Source organism: Aethalodelphis obliquidens, unplaced genomic scaffold (assembly GCF_003676395.1).
Source record: "Aethalodelphis obliquidens isolate GAN/ISIS:26980383/991018 unplaced genomic scaffold, ASM367639v1 scaffold24, whole genome shotgun sequence".
In the NCBI taxonomy this organism is placed as follows: Eukaryota; Metazoa; Chordata; class Mammalia; order Artiodactyla; family Delphinidae; genus Aethalodelphis; species Aethalodelphis obliquidens.
This window is the reverse complement of record NW_020837968.1, coordinates 21,291,700-21,310,810: the sequence shown is the minus strand read 5'-3', so window position 1 is coordinate 21,310,810 and position 19,111 is coordinate 21,291,700. Positions and strand designations below refer to the sequence as shown.

Here is a 19,111-nt window from a genome sequence, read left to right as displayed (position 1 = left end):
GCTTGTGCACTGAGCCTCAGGACGGGGCGGGGGGTCGGGGGGGAGTCTGGTTGACCACGTGGGCGGATCTGCCTGTCAGTGGGCTGCGCCGAAGGCTGTGGCAGCCGGCGCTGCTCCATGTTGATGGAGAGTCTGTCCAGTTCAGGCGCAAAGCTCTGCGAGTCTCACGTATCCGCTCTCCATCAGTCCTGCCAGGCCATCCAGTAGGAGGCGCTGGGGTGATTAATGAGCAGGACAGGAAGACAAGTGCTGCCTGGAGCAACCGCTGTCTGCCCCCATCCACTGAATAATTAGATAACTGCGGCAAAGCGGGCTGTCAACCAGGGAGAGCTTTGGTAGGTGACGTGCTAAGCTAGTCCCAGAGAGTCAGGGCGTCAGGCCCACGCTCCCCCACTTTGGGCCTCTCTAGCTCCTCTGCTGCTGGGCCTAAAATAGTGACAGTCCCCTGGACCCTGAGAGCTGGGGAGAAGGCTATGCACGTTGACAGCTGTGGGTACCCTCTACCCAGGGCAGCAGTCAGAGGGAGGGTTGACGTACATGTTGCCAAAAACCTACCAGTGTTTGCAACAAAAGCACAAACTCCTGGCAAGAAGTCGGGAGACTTTCTTGATCACAAGTGGTATCTCCTAAGCACTTTAATTACAGAGGATTAGCAGGAAGTGCAGTGCTGGGCTCAAGGAATAATGACACAAAGAAACGAAGCAGAGAAACCCAATTTCCTTCCTTTAAGGGGAAAAAAATTATCCATTTATTTAAATGAATTACAAAGGAGAGAATGGAGTGTGGCATTTCCCTCAGCCCGGAATTCAGTGGATTTTTAAAGAGCTGCATATCTCCTTGGTCAGACCAGAAGCTGGGATCTGCAGCCTATCTGCAGAAATTGAACTGCAGGCTCAGAAGTTCATTAAGATTCAGGAGCCTTCCCCTTGGACAAATGACTCACTGATCCAGCCCCTTCTGTGCTGCTTCTCCTTGCGAGCCCTTGCCTGGCTTAGTTCATATTGTACATTCAGCACCTCTAGTTACTCAGAAATTGCATGCAAAGTTGTGAAATAGAAAAGCAGTGGGCCATGTGACCCCATCAATTCTGCCTGGGGTTGCATCATCCTTGACTTGTAGTGTTCAGGGGCTGGGCTAGGAGGTTTGCTTACAGAAAGACCAGAGGGGGGCTCCCCTGGTGGTGCAGTGGTTGAGAGTCCGCCTGCCGATGCAGGGGACACGGGTTCGTGCCCTGAGAAGATCCCACATGCCACGGAGCGGCTGGGCCCGTGAGCCATGGCCGCTGAGCCTGCGCGTCCGGAGCCTGTGCTCCGCAACGGGAGAGGCCACAGCAGTGAGAGGCCTGCGTACCGCAAAAAAAAAAAAAAAAGAAAGACCAGAGGGCCCAGACACCTACCAAAAGTTGCACTTTGAATACATGCTCTTAGCACACCTGCTGTGTAAGTGGGGCAAATCTATAGTAATGAATGGAACTGAAATAAGATTGGAGACATTCATGGTGAACAAGAAAATTGCCAGAATGGAATGTAGACAGAAGTGATGGTCATTGTCATACACGCAATGACTATGTGTGAGACTTGACGGGTTTTACTAACAGGAGCTTTTTTTTTTTTTTTTTTTTGTGGTACGCGGGCCTCTCACTGCTGTGGCCTCTCCCGTTGCAGAGCATAGGCTCCGGACACGCAGGCTCAGCAGCCATGACTCACGGGCCCAGCCGCTCCGTGGCACGTGGGATCCTCCCGGACCGGGGCACGAACCTGTGTCCCCTGCATCGGCAGGTGGACTCTCAACCACTGCGCCACCAGGGAAGCCCCTAACAGGAGCTTTTTAAGGCCCAGCACTTAATACCCAGCTCCATCTGCAGTGATTCCCCCATGGCATCCTGTTTTTGAGTCCAGGGCAAGGAGTTCTGAAACCTTAACATTCACACCGTGATTGGAAAATGCTAGGATATCGTGATTCAGATTGTGGCAATACAGAGAAGAGGAGGAGAAAAAGGAATCAGGCACCTACCCTGTGCTCAGCACTTCACATGTCAATTCATTTCATTCCCACAACAGTCCCATGAGATAGGTGATGTTGTCCCTAATATACAGGTGAGAAAACTGAGGCTCCGAGAAGTTTGACTGTGTATAGGAGGCAATACTTGGCATAATGGAAAAAGTATGGGTTTTGGAGTCAGAGGTGGGATCAGAGCCTAGCCTTACCACCCGCAATTTCTGTAGCATCTGTTTTCTCATCTATAAAATCTGGACGCCTATGCACTGGCCTGTTGGGAGGATTCAATAAGATACCATAGATAACAGCACAGCCTTAGCACACAATAGACCCTCAGGAAAAGGCAGGTACCATTGTATGACCTCAGAGAGAAAACCAAGATTTGTACCTTGAGGGGTCAGCCTCCTGCCAACCTTCCACTATGACACCCGCCCCCTCCCCAGCCTCCGGATCCACACCTGAGTACTATTCTTAAGTGATAAGAACAAGCCCAGCTGGGACACGGTGCAAGCCCATCCGATGAGTCCAGTGCCCTAGGAATTCTTTACCTTTCAGCTTTGCCCACTGCAGATGAGTTCCCATGCCTCAGCAGACACAGCTGAGATAAGCAGGAGGGTGACCTCACTCGGTATGCACAGTGTAGATTATTCTCTGAGCATTTCTGTATGTTTGAAATCCTTTATGTAAAATTTTACAATCCCTTTCCCCAAAATTGCATGACTGAGATTTCTTCAGGCCTGAACACTGATTGGATGAAGAGGGCATGACACAGAGAGGAATTTAAAAATAACCCTGAATATAACATCAGGATTTGCCACATCGTATTACAAAAATCTCCTGTCTCTGTGTCTGTGTGCCCTGCTCCTCTATGTATTATGTGTCTTCTGCATCCCCAGTGCCTAGCTCCAGTGCCTGGCTCATCGAGTAGGTGAAGTAGCAACGCAGTAACAAAGAGCTGGTAAGGGAGCAAATGCTGGCCATTTCCCCGGGATTTGAGCCTCTGGAACTGTGTGTGTGACTTCAACTTGACTTCTGCTCACTTCAGAACTCTAGAGCAAGCAGTCCATTCCCACAAGTACCCCACTCGGCCCCGGGGTGGGGCTGAGCTGGGCTGAGCCCTAGAAATGTCCATGTTCAATGACTTAGGAGGTGGGTTAAAGGGGCACTGCTGCCTGTTTCCCACAGAGACACACTTTCATCCCTTGAAACGATCGTTTCTCTGCACTCACTTAATGGGATCCCAAATAACATGTTTCAAACAAGTCTTTTATCACTGTTGCCCCTTGCAACACATCTGAAATGCTGGCCATTAAAAACAGGCCGTTTCACAGGCTTCTAATGATGACACTAATAACTGTGGGTTTTTGTCTCTAAGAGTCCTGACGGGCAAGACTCAAGGAGTAAATTATGGAGCTAACTTTTATGTACAGTGTTTATTGATCTGTGAGCTTCAAGGGAACTACACCAGCCCCCCCAAAGCTTGGCAGTCCAGATTACCTTTTCATCTAAGTAATTGGGCCACCTGGGTACAGTTAATTTTCTATTTATATTAACAGGAAGACAAAGAACACGATGTGCCAGTTCTGTAATAAAGTAACAGACGTATCAAAATATTCTACCTGGTAATTATAAATCAATTGAGTTTTCCCATGACCCGCTGAGGGTTATGTTGCTAATTCATTGTGCATTTTATCATAATTTGTCACGAGAAGATTCCATCCTGCCACGTATACTTGTACTCTTTACGTACTCTCCAGAGTACGTAAAGGTGCTCCATCATAAAGTATCCAACTGTCTTAATCCCTGTCATTTCCTGCTTTTGTTTCTTAACAGGTGAAAGTCATGCTTCGCATTTGTTCCACGTTGGCTCGCGATACCTCGGAATCCAGCTCTTTCTTAAAGGTGGACCCACGAAAGAAGCAGATCACCTTGTATGACCCCCTGACATGTGGAGGTCTAAATGCCTTCCAAAAGAGAGGGAACCAAGTTCCTCCTAAGATGTTTGCCTTTGATGCGGTTTTTCCACAAGATGCTTCTCAGGTGGGTACAACCCCTTCTCAGGCTCAGGCGATATTGATTAGTTTCAAGAAGCTTTAACTATTCACTAGGACCCATGAGCTGGGAGCGTATCTTCCAGAGCACCCTGATGGGTCACTTCCACTGTCTACACAACAACTTTCGGAAGCCAATTTGAGTTCCATTGAATAGTTCAGTCCTTTTGAATCGCTGGTGTCACACCTTGGGCAGGATTGTTGTGCCAGGATTTCAACAAAACATACTCTTGGAGAGAAGGAAGAGAGAGCCAATCAGTGAATGGCAAACAGAAGCAGGAAGAGAGCAGGCAGAATTGGAAGTGTCGGGTACAGCTGCATCGAGATGCTGGCAACTGGTCCATTAAGACCCCACTCCTGCCTGGGCTTCTGGGTGTGAGCATGTAAGAAGGGAAAAGATGTTTCAAGGAGCTGGGTTAGAATTAGCAGGGTTTGGGACTTCCCTGGCGATCCAGTGGTGAAGACTTCGCCTTCCAATTCGATCCCTAGTCAGGGAGCTAAGATCCCACATACCTCTTGGCCAAAAAACCAAAACATAAAACAGAAGCAATATTGTAACAAATTTAATAAAGACTTTAAAAATGGTCCACATCAAAAAAAAAATTTAGAAAAAGAAAAGAATTAGGCAGGGTTCTAGGGCTCCAGAGAGGGCAAGTCCTACTGAGGACCTGGAGTGCTAGGCAGGGAAACTGAGGCTGACGTGCAGTCCTGTGGCCTGCGTCAGGGGAGCGGAGAGGAAGAAGAGAGGCTGGGGAGAGCTGGTGTGTTGGTTAGCTATTGCTGCATTGGAAACCACCCTAAGCCTAGTGGATTAAAACCATAAGTATTTATTATTGCTCATGAGTCTGGAGGTCAGCCGAGCATTCCTCTGCTCCTAGCTCGGCTCACCTGTGTGTCAGTGATCAGCTCTGGGTTGGGTCGGCAGCTCTACCGATCTTGGCTGGATGCTATCACATGTTTGAGGGTTGGCTAGTTTTAGGCTGGTCCAGAATGGCCTTGGCCAGGTCACCTGGTCTGTCTTCCATGTTGTCTCTTATCAACCAGCAGGCTGTCTTGGGCTTGCTCTCAAGGCAACGAGAGGATCCAAGCTTGCAGGCCTCTTGAGGTCTAGGCTCGGAATTGACACATCATCACTTCTGCTGAATGCGACTGGTCCAAATTCGAGGAGTGGGGGAGAGGCTCTGTCTCTTGATTGGAGGAGCTGCGAAGTCACATTGCAAGGGGCACGCACACAGGGAGGGGTGGAGAATTGTGGCCATTTTTGTTAGTCTGTTATGAGTATAATTTGGAGGCTTCTTGGGGGACCAGGGTGCCAAGATTCCTTAACCAAGTCTCCTGGAACCAATCCCAATAGAACAGATGTGTACTAGAATATTCACGTACACCATCTGGTGCAATTCATCTGCAATGAATTGGTGCAACTGGATCTTCTAGTAGACATCTATAACCCAGGTTATAGGTGTACAGTGGCCTACTTTGCCTGCATTTTGGCATCAGACACCTGCATCTTCCTGATAAATTTCCAGCACTTCCCAAGATTTAAACAAAACAGTGTGCACTCGGGTAACCAATAGCCTAGAGCAGAACCTGAAGACAGGGTGCTGATGGGTACCATTTGCAGCTCTTGCTAATTTCCTCCTTGTGGTATCTGACTATAGGAAGTAGCGATGTTCACACAGACACCATAGGCACTTAGCACGTATTATAGGCTCCATTCATTAGCAAGCTAAGCATGTGGTTTTCCCAAAGAGTTTTACCATGAGAAGACAAAGTACTCTATGAATAAGTTCTGTAGGTTTTCTCCTCGTTACATTTTTTGTGTGTTGTACCACCCAGTGGGCTCACTAATCTAACCCTGACATTGGGTCTAATAAATGGCCTACAAGTAATTTAATTAACACAGTTAAAACTTTTCAAAAGCGAATCTCCCTAAGTCGTAAGAATTCCAAAGCAAACCCTAAATTAAGTGTGGACTATTAATGAGTTTTAGATTTATTCCGGAAAAGGGAGCCATTTTTATTGCTAGTCTTTGCTTACAATTTCACACTTGGTTCCAGAGCTCATGTGCTCCCTCTTGCAGTTGCTATCGCTTCAGAATGCTTGCTTTTGTTACATTTCCAATATAATAAATTACATTTCTATATAAATTTGTAGTTTTCAAGAAGTTTCATATACATTAACCCATTCTACTCTTCCTGGAATTCTGTGGTATTGAAAAGGGAGGTAGTGCTGTTTTCACATTCCAGACAAGGAAACTGAGATTCAAAAATTCAGTCTCTCATTCACAGACTCTTTCTTGAGTGGACATCTCTCCTGGAGTCTTCCTATTAACCAATCTGCGTCCTGCTCAGGATGGTGTTGTATCTTTGCCCTCTCGCCATTTTATCCACCAGTTACTAGCAGTGTGTCCTTGGGCAAGTCACTCTACCTCTCTGGGCCTCAGCGTCTTCATCCATAAAATGAAGACAAGTTCAAAACGGGCCTCATTGGGCTGCTGTGATTCACTGTGTGGATACATGTGAGGTACTTAGAGCAGAGGCAGAACACAGTGAGTGCTCAACAAATGCTACTGTTTTTACCATGCTGTTGTCATTGTTAATAGAAATATCATGCTGCCGGCGTGTTCAGCCTCAGCCCCTGTGAAGGAGCACCCTCTGAGCCTCCGAAGCAGGAAAGCAGGAAAGCGTATAGAATGGGTCTCTGCTCTCGGGCCCCTGTTGTTGGCCTGTGAGGCAGCAGCAACCACCGTGACCCAAGGCGGTCATGAACTTTGCTTTTACCCGGTCTTTAAGGACATCCTCCTTATAAGCCACACTCAGTACCCTCTAGTGGCCTTGGCGGTCACCAGCTGCCCATTGCTGGGGCATACCTCTGCTGGTTCTGGCTTTGGGGAGGTGTCTTAGTCCATTTTCACTTCCTTAACAAAACAGCCCAGACTGGGTAGCTTATAAGCAACAGAAATTTATTTCTTACAGTCCTGGAGGTTGGAAGTCCAAGATCAAGGAGCTGGCAGATTCAGGATCTGGCGAGGGCCCCTTCTTGATTCATAGACAGATGTCTTCTCACTACGTCCATCGTGGAAGGTCCAGGGAGGACTCTGGGGCCTCTTTTATAAGGGCACTAATCCCCTCCACGAGGGCTCCACCCTCATGATTAATCACCTCCCGAAGGCCCCACCTTCAAATACCATCACATTGGACATTCAGTTTTAACATATGAACTTGGTGGGGGGTATGGGGAACACAAACATTCCATCGTCACCAGGAAGGGTGGGCAGCAGGACTGAGTCCTGCCGGTGGGCAACAGGCTTCCTGCACGCCCAGCCCTGCCTGTAGAGTCCACTTGGGAAGGCTCCTGCTTCTCTAGGCTCAAGGGGAAAGACAGCAAAGGGCCTCCAGGGGCCATTGTCAGCTAACAAACACCAGATGGACATGTTGCTGACCTCTCTCTTCTCAGTGGACACTGGGCAAGAATTCTGCAAGGGGAGGCCTGCCCACCCTGTGCCCGTGAGGCTGCTCCCGTTTCTCTCTGTCCTCAGGCCTTTGGACGGGTGATTCAGTAATGTGCGTGGATGTGGTCCACACACAACCATCTTTCTCTTTGCTGACCTTGAATCTAATACACTCTGTTTTATGTATGGCTCAAGGTGGGCTCTCAGCCTCCTAACCCCCATCTCACTTTATGTCTGAGGAAGGCAGAGTTCATTTGGTGATAACTTCTCCTGGCTCTGCAGAGGCACCTTCAGCAAATTCCATCAAGATTCCGCCTCAGTCTCAGGGTTTAGCTCCGGACTCTCATTGCCTAGGCCCTGGGGGTGAGACAGATCCTGTGGTCCCCACCGCAGCCTCATCCTGCCACCCACTTCGTTCAGGAGGAGCCCCCAGCAGAGCTGCTGAGGCCATCACCAGAACAACTGACAGTTGTTAGGAGTGTGGTTTTTCAGTTTCGGTTCGGGAGAGAACATTGATTTTCGAACACTTAGCTTCATTGTGTTGTTGCAACCTGGAGCTGAATAACCACATTCAGTGCCGAGGCTGCCGTCCTCAGATTCCCACTGGGAGGCACGTTGCTCCGATGCCCACTGAGCCCCGGGTTTGCACGTCCTCTGAATGCTTCCAGATCTGACTCTGGTGCTGAGGGAGAAAGGAAGGTGCAGCACATGGCGAGTGATTCTGTCCTCCTGCTGCTGTGAAAGCCTCAGAGGCTAACCAGAGAGATTTCCCAGACCCCCAAGTTGGTTCACAAAATTTATTTTCTTATCATTTGCAGAGTGCTGTATTGGGTGTTAATGGGGAAATACAAAATGTTACCAAGAGACTGGCCTCTGTCTAAGGATGTAATAATCACATTGGAGATGAGACACATAACAGGCTGGAGACCACCCATTGTAACATACTGACCAATGGTGATTAATAGTGTATACATTGAATGTATCTAGAGAGAAAGAAAGAAAAGGCTGGGTTTTTTGTTTTGTTTTTTGGTGTTTGTTTTTGTGGTACGCGGGCCTGTCACTGTTGTGGCCTCTCCCGTTGCAGAGCCCAGGCTCCGGACGTGCAGGCTCAGCGGCCATGGCTCACGGGCCCAGCCGCTCCGCGGCATGTGGGATCTTCCCGGACCGGGAAACGAACCCGCGTTCCCTGCATCGCCAGGCAGACTCTCAACCACTGCGCCACCAGGGAAGCCCAAAAGTCTGGTTTTGAAAAGAGAAGGATGTAGATGGAGAAAGAGGAGAGAGTTATCAGGAAGACAAAGCAGACGTGCATCACAAACCTCCTGCTTAGATTAGAACCATAATGTATCCCAAGGTCACTTTCCTGAAATGACACATCACCCTTTACCCTCTAACAAGCCTAGCCATTTCATAAGCTCTGAGTGTGTGTGTGTGGTGGTTGTGGAGGTGTGTGTGTGTAAAGGAAGGATCTAGTTAGCAGAGGGTGAATGGAATATTTAAATACTTGCCCGGGGAGGAGGCCAGAATGGCGTGAGGTCCATGAAAGCACTCTGCGTTCCCGTTCCAGCCTGTTTGTGCCTGGCCTGCAGAGACAGCAGCTGAAATGTACCACAAATTAGCAGAAGGGTGGTTTGCTTTTAATATGTGTAATGCTCAGGCTTGCGAGTGAGTGGGAAGTACGAAGGGATCTGCGCACCTCCAGAATTGTGTTAGAGCGGACCCATCTGGAAATGCCATGGCTCTGGGATCCTGAGTCCCAGGAGAGCGGGTGCAAGTTTCCATTGTTAATGGTCGACTCACAGTTTGTGTCTCCTCTTGTGTCTGCCAGGCGGAAGTGTGTGCTGGAACCGTGGCAGAGGTGATCCAGTCTGTGGTCAACGGGGCAGATGGCTGTGTGTTCTGTTTCGGCCACGCCAAGCTGGGTCAGTGAGAGCTTTACTTTTTCATGCTGCTTGCTGGATTTCCCTATCACTTTATCCATTGTTCTGTATTGTACCCGGAGTCCTAGGATGAAGGGAAAGGTGGTTTCCCGCAGGTGCTGAATTGAATAATCATGAATAACCATTTCTGCTTCTTAAATATAGATGCTCATCCTAAGTGGATTCCCAGTCATCTAGGAAAGCCTTAGAGTCCAAGAAATGCACAAAAGGAGGAGTGGGGCTGTTCCCACTCGGTCCAGGTCAGGGTCACGCCCAGAAAGCCAGCGGGAAAATTACATTTCCTGAGCAGGGTCTGCTGGGGAGCAGAGATGACTCCCCTTCCCCAGAGTACTTGGGTTCAACATAATGCCAGAGGGGCAGCCACCAAGCAAAGGCCAGACCACATTAGCACCTGTCTGGGGAGATCAGTCTGCCAGCATCCTTGCTTCCCACCACCCAGCTGTCGGGAATCCACCTGTGCTGAAGCACCTGGGAAAGGCGGCCGCCACACACCTCTGTGAGGGTTTGATGACTGAATCCCCTTGAAGTGCCTTCTTAATCCTGACCTGTGGCCATCTGCTCACCAGGTCTCCCTTTACATGCTTGATAAGTTAGTAATATGGCGAGTTCCAAAAAGTGTCCCTGGGCAGGGCTTCCAACAGCAGCTTTGCAATGATGGAGCCGGTTCTAGGCCAGGTCGGAAAGCCCATTTCATCTCACTGCCGCTTTGGTCTTCCTGATCTCTGATCAAAGCAGTGGTCCAGATTTGAATGGAATTTGCCCATGCAAAATATACGCAGCATTTAACTTGCAAAAGGATATAAAGTGTAAGTATGTGGAGTGAATCTGTGGGGTGGTGATAAAAAGAACCATATCAGGGATGAAAGACTTCTGCCTTCCCACCATGAGAAAAACAGTACGGAAACTGGATAGCTTGTAATGTTTGAGATCCTCTCCTCAAGGTCAACTGTGGTTTAATCTTGTCATTAGTCGGGGTTCTCACATTCTTTATTATAGCTATTCCATCAGTAGTACTTGGAAATGTCAAATGTTTAATATTTCTCTCACCTTCTCCTTTCCTCTCTTCCCATTCCCCACTCCCCATGCCTTTCTTCTGCATCCTTGGCATCTATCTTGAGACTATAGAATGATGCCTGGACACTCAAGCTGCTTTTCTTTCCTTCCTCGCTCTCCCAGGAAAATCCTACACCATGATTGGAAAAGACGATTCCATGCAGAACCTTGGCATCATCCCCTGTGCCATCTCTTGGCTCTTCAAGCTGATAAATGAACGGAAAGAAAAGACCGGAGCCCGTTTCTCAGTGCGGATCTCAGCCGTGGAGGTGTGGGGCAAAGAAGAGAACCTTCGGGACCTGCTGTCGGAGGTGGCCACGGGCAGCCTGCAGGACGGCCAGTCTCCGGGCGTGTACCTGTGCGAGGACCCCATCTGTGGCACGCAGGTGATTGCCTCTGGGGCTTGGCTGGCTCCAAGGCGGCTCATCCCTACCTTGGCGGCTGGGGCAGTTCACCTTGTGACTCACTCAACATACAACCGGGGGAGGCTTGCAAGTGTTTACTTTAAAGTGGACTGGAACTTTATGGCCTGCAGCTGCAGGGCAGCTGCTCGCCCAACCTAAATATTTGTACCTTGAATCTAATTGACAATGAACAGGAACCACAGTTGTTGTAGCACTGGGGGGAAATTGAATTCACTTTCTTTACGCCCCTTTCAAAACAAAAAAGAAAATACCATCTTTCTTTTGTTTAGCGACAAGCGGAAATGTTTACTGCTTTGCACAAACAGCTCCAGCCATCACTGGGGCTGTTTATGGCTCTATAAACTGTGTTTCTGGCACTGGTTTACAGCTGGACTAGTAGTGCTGTAGGAAAAACTAATAACCACTTTCTAATTGGAACCATGATATAATTGCTGGAACCATGGAAGCCAAGAGAAGTTCCAGTTCGCCTTTTCAGGATGTCATGCCTGTTGGGAGTGTTTCTCCCTCGCTGTTTGACAGTAGAGGTGGGAATGACCTGGGAGGACCCTGGTTCATATCCAGAATAATCAGGTTTTCCAGTCGTTAGCTACAGGCTCTATTTTCTAGTTTTATCAGATGCCACCTTTTTAAATAGGTGTTCATTTTGATAAGTACCTGCCTCACCCCAGATGCGACTGTTTTCTCGGGTGAGGATACCCACTCTGTTACACCCATCTACTCATACCTGGCCATGTTCCTCCCCTGCTTAGAGCACCTCAGATCCTTCCACTTCCATTATGAATCCTCGTGGTTCGCAAGAGGCCCTACACAACCTTCCAGCATCACCTGCTACCACTCCCCTCCCTCCTGCCACTCCTCTTAAATTACATTTAGGTCCCCTAAGGAAGCAGTGCCCCTCAAACTTCAGTGTGCATAAGAAGCACTGGTGATCTTGTTAAAATGCAGATTCTGCTTCCGTAGGTCTGGGATTGGGCCTCTGATGACGCATTTCTGACGAACTTCCCAATGACTGACCACACTTTCAGTAGCAAGGCTCGAAGGCACCAACCATCCTCCCTCTTTTCACTCTGGGCCTTTGAACATCCTGTTCCCTGTGCACAGAAGGCTGCTGACTCCTTTCCTCTCGCTCTTCATCTGGCTAACTCCTTATTTGTTGGGTATCAGCTAGTTGGCTCTTCTTCCAGGAAGCCCTCTTAGATGTTTCTCCTGACTGTCGATTGTGATTGCCCGGTTAGTTCTCAGCAACTCCCAAAGGTCCTTACCATGTCTGACTAAAATTGGCTCTTCATAGTTTTAACAGATGCATCAGATACCGTTTGGATATGAAACCTAATTAGAATGCAAACTAAGTGGTCATACAGACATTCATCCAGTGGCTCTCAAACTTCAGTCTTCATCAGAGTCACCTGGAAGACCTGTTAAAACACAGACTGCTGGGCTCCACCTCTAGAATTTCTGATTCAATAGGCCTGGGATAGAGCCCTCAAATGCGCATTTCTAAGCACCTGTGATGGAATCAGTGTCACCCTACCCACTGCTCCCACTCCAAGCATTACTTAGACATTCAAATATGCTATAACCGCCATTCACTTTTATAACTCCATTAATGAAGTTCCACAGAGGTGAAAGCTCTGGTTAACTGAAGATTAAGAAAAAGAGGAAGGGACCAACATCCTCTTTACCTTCTTGTTGAAGAATCTTAAACATTCTTTGGGTTATCTTTTCTGCGATAGTAAGTATAAAACAACGAGCACCACAGAACCTCTCTGAAGGTTGAGGATTTTGATGGCCTCAGGTTCCAGATATCGACTCTCATGATTCAGAATTATAGACACAGTTAGAGTCAGAATAGAAGACTGTCAACATTTGACCCTAAGGCACATACCGCAAATCATTCCTTTGAATAGATCAGAAGTACTAGTTTACTTTTCTTCCCTCCCACCCCCAGTGGAGGAGTGCTGGTCAAATGCTGATAATATGGCCCTGAGTAAGGTTTACTATAATTACCAAGGCATCTCATAGGATTTAGACACGTTGCCCACAGTGCTTCTTTAATGAATTAATGAGTACGCCATGAACATGAATTTAGCAACTAAAGATAAAATAGATAGCCCTTAAATGATATAGATGAGACGTTCAAGTATCTTGGGTGTTTTCATATGTCTTTTACACTTACTTCTTATGTCTTTTACACTTACTTCTTATTTATAACTATGCTAGTAAATGTGGCCTAAAATTGGCTCTAATTAAATAGCTGGAAAAATTGAGAATTGAGTTAAAGCTAAGTTTTTTCACTTCTTTGTGATACCAGCACTATCTGAACTAAAATCACACTTTGCAACCCACGTGCTTCTAAACGCTCTAATCTTTGAAATCAAGATGTGGTCACATCCTTCATGTTTTCTTAGGTACATGGATTGCCCAGGATGTTGGTTTGCTGGCCTCTGCAGAGGTCAGGGTGGGACACCTGCCCCCGTGGATCACCCAGATACAACCATTTGCTTTTCACACCTGATACTTACAGATTCTACTTCAGTTGTAAAATGGGTGAAAATATGTTTCATCCAATAAGCCTGCTCAGTGTTACTTTTCAGATATGAATAAATTAAGCTGAGAATTGCACATGGATAGAGGCCCTGGTTCCAGAAGGACGTCCAGCCTTCAAGAATGCGGAACGGACGGCCAGGCCCGAGTGGCAGGCAAACCGCCCGCCTGCAGCTTCAGTCCTTCCCTTGTGTCTTCCAGCTGCAGAACCAGAGTGAGCTGCGGGCGCCCACTGCGGAGAAGGCCGCCTTCTTCCTGGATGCTGCCATAACCTCCCGGCGGGGCAGCCAGCAGGACTGCAACGAGGACGACCTCCGCAACTCCCACATGCTCTTCACGCTGCACATCTACCAGTACCGCATGGAGAAGAGCGGCAAGGGGGGGAGTAAGTCGGCCTCTGCCCTCGAGCCTCCTTGGCCCTCCCTGGAGAGAAGCCTCTCCTCGAGGGCAGCTGTGACCTTTTTCTTGTTTGTTTGTTTGTTGTTTTGGGTTTTTTTTGTTTTGTTTTCTATTTTGCGGTACGCGGGCCTCTCGCTGTTGTGGCCTCTCCCGCTGCGGAGCACAGGCTCCGGACGCGCAGGCTCAGCGACCATGGCTCACGGGCCCAGCCGCTCCACGGCATGTGGGATCTTCCCGGATCGGGGCACGAACCCATGTCCCCTGTATCGGCAGGCGGACTCCCAACCACCGCACCACTAGGGAAGCCCAGCTGTGACCTTTTAAAATGTAGTACGATCTGACCAGTGTGGGGTGCACCGATGTGTCTGTCATTCAAGACCATTGTGTAGTCTGGGCTGATGTTTGCTTTCGAACAACGCAGGGGAAAGGGCTCACTCGGTAAAGATGATCTACAGATGTAATTGCCATGGGAACGTGAGAGAACAAATTTTAAAAAGAAAAATGGCTGCTTCATAGTATGTTTTTGTTCAAAAACCTTAAAGGTGCTCATCATAAAAGACCAACATGTATCTACCAAAGCACCCTGGCAATGTTACTAATCAGTAGCTTGAAGCCACTATATGGACCAGAAAGAAACAAAACCATGTCTTTTAAATAGTCTATAAATCAGACTTCTGAATAACGAACCAGATTCTGGCTGCCTCCCTGCCTCAGGTAATGCCCAACTGTGACATTTCTCTGTAAACACCTATGCCCAGGGCATGCTCTGTGAGCAGCTGCGCCTCCGGGAACCCGAATCAATGCTTATACGGTCCGCTCTTGGCTGTTTTCAAAGCTGGCACCGACCTCGGTGTAATGCTCCATCCTTTGTCTGCCAAGTAGTATATACTCTATGCTCAGGAGCTGAGCACCAGCACTTAGCTGAGTGTCTCAGGTGGGATCCTGGGCAGTGGGCAAAGTAGTCGGTGGACCTCACTGGGCTTTTCTAAAGCAAGTGTGGGCCACAGGGCTGGGCTGGCTGGGCAGCAGCTTCCAGAGTCTCTCTCTGTCCACTTCTACAGGGCTTTCAAAACGTAGGCAGCTGCCCCCCAGTGCTCTCCAAATGATTGCCTCAAGGGCACTGAATGCCCGAAAAACAAACAAAAACCCTGAGTTAGGAGACTAAGCCTGGTGCCTAGAAGTTGTGCAGCTAATTGCCTAATGGGAGGCAATCGACTAACCTAATTCCAGATGGAGCCTGGAATTAAGACATGCGACTGGGACCTTTGGATGGGCTCCCCAATTTGGGGTCCTTGTTGCCCAAAGACTTGGAAACCGGTTTTCCTGGAGATAGCTCTTGGGGGCTTCTGTTCCCCCCTTCCGCATGGGGGAAGTGGAAGCTCCCTCCTCCCCCCATCTCGATGCCTTTGCTGGCCCAGTCTTCTGTTATTGTTCCTACTCCTTAGTTGTTGTTATTTAGTTCAGGTTTATGAGGTATAATTTAAATTCAGTCAAACTTACCCTTTTTATGTGTTGTTAAATGAATTTTGGCAAATCTGTTCAGTTGTGTACCCACCACCACTATCAAGATATAGAACAAAGCCATGGCTACAGAAAAGTCCTTCTTGCCTTACTCGTCAGTCCCCTTCCTAGCCCTTGGCAACCACTGATCAGATTTTTGCCCTTATAACCTTGCCTTCGTCCAGAACAACATGTAAATGGAATCATGTGGTCTATATGTGGCCCTTCAGTGTCTGGCTTCTTTCATTGAACATAACGCATTTGACATGCATCCATGTTGCTACATGGACCAGTCATTCACTTACATTGCTTGCCGCCTGCTCCTTTCGTTTTGACTGGGCCCAGAGATGCACCCTTACCCCTACTCCCAGGACTAAAATCTCACCAGATATCCTCGCTGGGGCCAGAGTTCCCCTAATGCAGTCTCAGACCCGCCTCCTTGGCTACCTGCACTGACTGCTGCCCAGGAATCAAGAGGTACTGGCCATCACTTGCACCCAGGGAGACGTACCATCCGCAGATCAGATCGCTCTTGACAACCAGTGATGGTGATCGAGGTCTGACTGGGGATGAGCAAAATATATTGAATGCGAGTCTTTCAGGGGAGGTTGATTCTCAATGAAGGGCTCGCGTCACGTACAGCACTCCCGTTTAGAATAAATTGCTTAAAGAAGGAAGCAAGAGATTAGGATAGGGATGAAATGATCCAGACCTTTAAAATCTGTAACAGAATTTTTTTTTTTTTGCGGTACGCGGGCCTCTCACTGTTGTGGCCTCTCCCGTTGCGGAGCACGGGCTCCGGACGCGCAGGCTCAGCGGTCATGGCTCACGGGCCCAGCCGCTCCGCGGCATGTGGGATCTTCCCGGACCGCGGCACGAACCCGCGTCCCCTGCGTCAGCAGGCAGACTCTCAACCACTGCGCCACCAGGGAAGCCCTGTACAGAATTTGATCCACAGTTCTCCTAACGATCTGGGAGCTGGCTTTAAATCCTGCCCTCACTGATTTTTCTGAGTTATGTCTTAGCAGCATGAATGTGGGAATCTGAAAAATGTTTATTTTATTCTTTTAAGCTACCAATCATAATCATAATCAAAGCCTGCAGTGAATTCTTGTACTCTCAGTAAAGGGTGACTTGCAAAAGATCTGATCCTGGAGCCAAATGGCTTCCAAATGGCTCTGAGCAGAAAAGCTCAGGAGGGAAGGATAATCCCTCCCTCTAGGTTTCTAACCAAGTTAAAACAACTTGCTTTCAGGTTTTCACTTTCTTTCATGGTTCTGCTTTCAATTTGGAATCTGAAAGTAGAGAGGAATCTTGAAAACAAAGAAACAATTAAATTATTTCAACTATAAGAACTTAACGTATAGCTTCCACAAAAGTGTAGACTGGGACATTCCCTAAACCCAACAATCTACCCAAGTCCTCACCTAACAAATCTTGGGCACTTATTAAATATTTAACATCAAATTCATTTTCTTCCTATTTATAAATTGTGAAAGTGAATGGCTTTTAAATAATAAGTTCAGGTTAAAAGACAAGGCAGATGCTATTAATGGCCTCCAAAACCTAGTGAGGTACTTTCTAACGTATCTGTAGATGAGAACAAAGAAAAGGCAGGCATCCAGGCTGATGTGGGTGTTAGCCCCAAAGGACCTGGGGGGCATCACCTGCCTGCTACAGTACCTGGCTTCCAGTGAGGAAGGGAATCCAGGCCAGAATGCACACAGCCTCCTAGCCCACGGCTTGCTTGACTCAGTGCCTTTATATCTGTTTAAAATATAATGAGGAGATTTGGAGTGTTGTTTAAGACGGAAATTTTGTTTACTTATATATAAGCAATAATCCCTGCGGACCTGGCAGCCAGAACTCCATTAAGGAAAAGTTTATTAATTAGTCCTCCTGCAGGGAAACAGAGCAGAGCGAGCTGCTGGTAACTGGCCATCAGAGGCCAGTGAAGATGCTGGATTCAGAGATCTCTGCTGCAAGAACTAAACACACCATGTGTATGTGGGCACCTGGAGCTTATACACATATATGCATTTTATAAACACACACGTACATACACATATGCACATATAAGTGGACAGACAAAAATGTTTACAACATGTCCAGGCAAGGTAGAAAAGAAAATTCTGTGTGGATGTATCACTGCTTTGCAGATAGCGCTGGGTTAAGCTTAAAATATTCCCTGCTTTAAACATCTTTGGAGCGTTAATGGGGCTGATTCTTCACCTGTCGTGGAGCCTTCCCCTGCTTTGCAAAGCTATGTCTGTAAAGGCTTGAGATTCCCCTTGGGAATTGCAGCAATGGGGAAGGGACCCTAAAACCATGACAGTCAGGAGGTGCTCCTTATAAAGCTGAGTGAATTAGGAGTCCAAAGCCAGATGCTACGAGTGATACTTCAGTGGAATACGTTCACAATACAGAATTTTCCAAGTCCTGTTGATTAAGATGGTTTTTAAAAGCCTCACTTTGATGAGTCATCTAAGCTTGCAAGCAGCTATTGCCCAGGACTAAGAATGACACTCTCTCTGATTTGTTCATTCACGTTATTGCCTCCAGGGGAAGTGTAGAGGCCAAGTGCGGACTGGGCTGGCTGTGTGTGCACCTGTGTACCAGCACCCGGGCATCCATCTGTGTGTGTGCACCTGAACCGCCGTGTGAGGACGTGGACATTCATCTCTGCCTGCACTCATCTGTTTACAAGTCTTATCTTGGTTTTCTTTTGACCACCAAACCCCTCTTTCCTATATCTTGGAGTGGCTTGAATCAGCTGATGCCCTATCCAGGGCTGTGCTGTCCTTAGGACTCTAGAGATCCATTATTTGGGTGGTAGATGTAGGAAAAGGGATCTAGGAAGCAGCATTGCTTCTAAATGGTGCAGAACCGGGCCTCTGCTGTCCCGCATTGCAAAGCCCTGTGCAGCGAGGATGGCCACACATGGCGGGGCTACTTTAGGGCTCTCATGTTCCCCTTGGTCAACGGTGAAATGACAGTTTGATGTTTTTAGATTTTTGTAATACAATTTTTAAAATATTTGGCCAGGAGACAATTTTCCAAACCGTGCAGTGTGGAATTCCCACAGTGGTCTCTCATGGCCTTCCCACCACCTGCATCAGAGCAGCAGTTCCTAACCTCCTCTTGAAGCCTGAGACCCCTGCTCTACCTCTTTCAGCAGATAACCAGCTTCCTGTTTAAGGAGAAGAAAGTCAGTCTGGCTATGACCTCAGCTTCTGTCCTCTTAGCATCAAACCTCCTTGTCCCTGTACCTCATTTTCCCCCACTCCTTTCCCATAGGTCTGCTTCCTCCCATCTCCTTGCCTTCCTTATCCTTTCCCCTTCTGCCTCTTCTGGGACCCCACCAATTGGGACTCCATCAATCGTCTTTTTGTGCTTTTATTTTCAGTCTCTCCTACCACTGAAGTCAGGGCTGTCTCATCTTGGAAGGAAGGGAAAGGAAGAAACAATAACGTCAACAATAAAAAACCTTGTCTGTACCTTACTTCCAATTGAGACCCCATCAGTCGTCTTTTTGTGCTTTTATTTTCAGTCTCTCCTACCACTGAAGTCAGGGCTGTCTCATCTTGGAAGGAAGGGAAAGGAAGGAACAATAACGTCAACAATAAAAAACCTTGTCTGTACCCTACTACCCCCTTGAGCTGCCTCCCCATAAGTCTTTCAGATTCTCCCCTCTGTGGAATATCTTTCTCCTTTAAGTCCCATAGCAGTTTGGGGGATGTGAAGCCACTG

At 47.9% G+C, this 19,111-nt stretch overlaps 1 protein-coding gene across 1 annotated transcript in view; it reads left to right on the top strand.

Annotated features, from left to right (window-relative positions):
- Nucleotides 1–19,111, top strand: part of KIF26B (kinesin family member 26B) — a 499,134-nt gene that overhangs the window by 397,084 nt on the left and 82,939 nt on the right. Inside the window, exons 6-9 of the mRNA XM_027122401.1 lie at nucleotides 3,832–4,038; nucleotides 9,329–9,422; nucleotides 10,617–10,879; nucleotides 13,664–13,847. Of these exons, the coding sequence (XP_026978202.1) occupies nucleotides 3,832–4,038; nucleotides 9,329–9,422; nucleotides 10,617–10,879; nucleotides 13,664–13,847 (748 nt within the window). The remainder of the gene's footprint in view (nucleotides 1–3,831; nucleotides 4,039–9,328; nucleotides 9,423–10,616; nucleotides 10,880–13,663; nucleotides 13,848–19,111) is intronic.